The 3,061-nt window shown below is 41.3% G+C and overlaps 1 protein-coding gene across 1 annotated transcript in view; it reads right to left on the minus strand.

Annotated features, from left to right (window-relative positions):
* Nucleotides 1-3,061, minus strand: part of PIEZO2 (piezo type mechanosensitive ion channel component 2) — a 600,576-nt gene that overhangs the window by 190,992 nt on the left and 406,523 nt on the right. The window contains exon 13 of the mRNA XM_045298343.1: nt 589-615. Coding sequence (XP_045154278.1) covers nt 589-615 — 27 coding nt within the window. The remainder of the gene's footprint in view (nt 1-588; nt 616-3,061) is intronic.

Below are 3,061 nucleotides of genomic sequence, written 5' to 3' on the forward strand. Positions count from 1 at the left end.
AAAAGAAAAGAAAAGAAAATCCAAATCTCTCTTAGAAGAAGTACAGCCAAATTTTTCTCGGAGGCAAGGGTGGTGAGACTTCATCTCACATACTTTGGACATGTTATCAGGAGGCCAGTTCCTTGAAAAGGAACAACATGCTTGGTAGACTAGAGGAGCAATGACAAAAAAGGAAGACCCTCGACAAGATGGATTGACACAATAGCTACACCAATGAGCTCAAACATGAGAACAATTGTGAGAGTGGCACAGGGCTGGGCAGTGGTTCAGTCTGTTTTTCACGTAGGGTCAGGATGTGTCAGAACCAACCGGATCTCACCTGGCAACACCACCATGAGTCAGAATCAACTCAGTGGACGGGGGCAGGTGAGGGATTGTCAGTGGATTTTGACAAAGCCCTATTAACAGGGAAATCTGGAAGATAGCTACTGCCCAACTGACTGGAAGTGATCCATCTCTGTACTCATTAGAATGAAAGGTGATGCAACATAATGCTGAAATTATAGAACAATATCATTAGTATCACATGCAATTAAAAAGTAAAAACCATCCAACAATGGTTGCAGCAGTACGCGGGTAGGGAACTACAGAGGTTCAAGCCAGATACTGAAGAGGCTGTGGAGCAAGGATATCATTGCTGATCTTGGCTGAAAACAAAGAATAAGATAATGTTATTTACTTGTGTTTTGCTGACAATGCCAAGGCATTTGACTTTGTGGATCATTAAAAAACAAAACAAAACAAAATGAACTATGAGTAGCCTTGAGAATAATAGGAATTCCAGAATACTTTATTGTGCTTACACAGATCTTGTACACGGATTCAGAGGCAGTTGTGAGAACAGAACAAGGGAATACTGCACGGTCTAAAGTCAGGAAAGGAGTGGTTCAGGGTTGTATCCTCTCACAATGCTTATTCAATCTGTTAGCTGAACAAGTAAGCAGAAAAACTGGATTGTATGAAGAATGTGGCATCAGGATTGGAGGAAGGCTTATCAACAACTTGTGATATGCAGATAACAAAATCTTGCTTGCTGAACGTGAGGAGGTCTTGAAGCCCTGCTGATGAAGGTCAAGGAATGCCACCTTGGTTATAAATTACAACTCAATGTAAAGAAGACCAGAACCCTAAAAATTGGACCAGTAGGTAACATCATGATAAATGGAGGAAAAATCGAAGTGGTCTAAGATTTCATCTTGCTTGGATCCAGAATCAATTTGCATGAAATCAGTAGTCACAGGTCAAGCATTGTATTGGGTAAATCTGTTGCCCAAGACATTTTTAGAGTATTGAAAAGTAAGGATGTTACTCTGAGGACCAAGGTGCCACTGACTCAAACCACAGTATTTCCAATTGTCTCATATACGCGTTAAAGTTGGACACTGAATAAATACGACCAAAGAAAAATTGATGCATTTGAATTGTGAGGCTTGTGAACATATTAAAAGTAGCCTGGACTGCCAGGAGAGCAGACAAATCTGTCTTGGAAGAAGCATAGGCAAAATGTTCCTTAGAGGCCAGGATAGTGAAACTTACTCTTACATTCTTTAGTCTTGGTGTCAGGAGACACCAATTCCTGGAGAAGCACATCATGCTGGGTAGAGTAAAGGGGCAGGGGCAATGAAATGGACAAATACTGTGGCTACAACAATGGTTTCCAGCATGGGGATAATTGTGAGAACGGTGCGGGACCAGCCAGTGTTTTGCTCTGTTGTGCACAGAGTCGCAGTGGGTCACAATCAACTAGCTGGCACTGAACCACAGCACTAACACCAAATAGCCATGAGATAGATTCGAAATGAGGTTGGATTCTTCCACCACCATTTTTTAAGTTCATATAACTTTGAAGAATTTCCCCAAGCCGACACATATGGGATCAATCACATCCCACATCCAGTTAATATTTTAACTTGTAGCATATTACAATAGCCTGCATTGTTTTAAATTTCATTCTCTCACTTTAAGAAGCAAGCATTTTTTTTTTCCCTTGTAAGAATTATGTTTCAGTTCCGCACCCTCCCTCTTAAGTGTTCACACAATTAAACAGCTGAAACTAGTCACAGGAGCAGATACACACCAGACACCAATAACCTCAAGTTGAACCCAAGAGAAAAATACCGCCAGGCAGAGGACTTGAAACTGATAAACTAATGACCGGGTGCATGTAGAACATTCTATAATCAGTGGTGACAACCTACCTAGAAGTCTTTACCTTGGATTTCAATTTTCAGTGCCTGTTGCGTGGGCACCCAATATCCACAGCCCTACCCATATAGACCCAATCCTAGAATTCTACAAATTCTCTCCAAAACCTCTCCTTTTCCCTTGTTTGGCAAGACCATGTCCTGTGTTAGCTTAGAGCTTACCATGTTTCCCTTGCAAGGTACTTTTCTCTCTAATAAAGCTTGCTTCTGGAGCTTGGCTTCCTGCCTTATTATTCTTCACTGGGCAAGGGGCAAAAAATCCATCTCTGGGGCCTGATTCTAGCATTTCCTTGGTATCCTTGGTGCGACTTAAAGTCACAATTCCTAGAATTCCTTTCCTTTGAATCTCAGTAATCAACACCTGGAGCCTACATTCGTATGTGGCTTGAAAATTTGACTGCCCAGACCTACTACCTGGGACTCTACAATGCTGGGTAGCCTAGTCACTTGGGGAGGATGGAATTTAGTGACAAGGAACTTCAAGTCTTCTGTACAATTTGATGCCTATCTCATTACTAAAATGATTCCTTTTATTCTGGGTTACGCTGATCCAAACCATCTCTTATCCAGTACCATGTTTCCCTGTCCCAATGCAGCAACTCCCCTTTCTGTGATCCAAATTCCCTATTTCAAACTTAAAAAAAAAATGTATTTAATCATTTTATTGGGCATCTGTACAACTCTTATCACAGTCCATCCATCCATCCATCCATTGTGTCAAGCACATTTGTACATTTGTTGCCACTATCATTCTCAAAACATTTGCTTTCTACTTGAGCCCTTGGTATGAACTCCTCATTTTTTTACCCTCCCTCCCCACTCCCCCTTCCCTCATGAACACTTGGTAATTTATAAAT

Source organism: Echinops telfairi, unplaced genomic scaffold (genome assembly GCF_000313985.2).
Source record: "Echinops telfairi isolate 266 unplaced genomic scaffold, ASM31398v2 ScPeMD7_4;HRSCAF=17, whole genome shotgun sequence".
Lineage (NCBI taxonomy): Eukaryota > Metazoa > Chordata > Mammalia > Afrosoricida > Tenrecidae > Echinops > Echinops telfairi.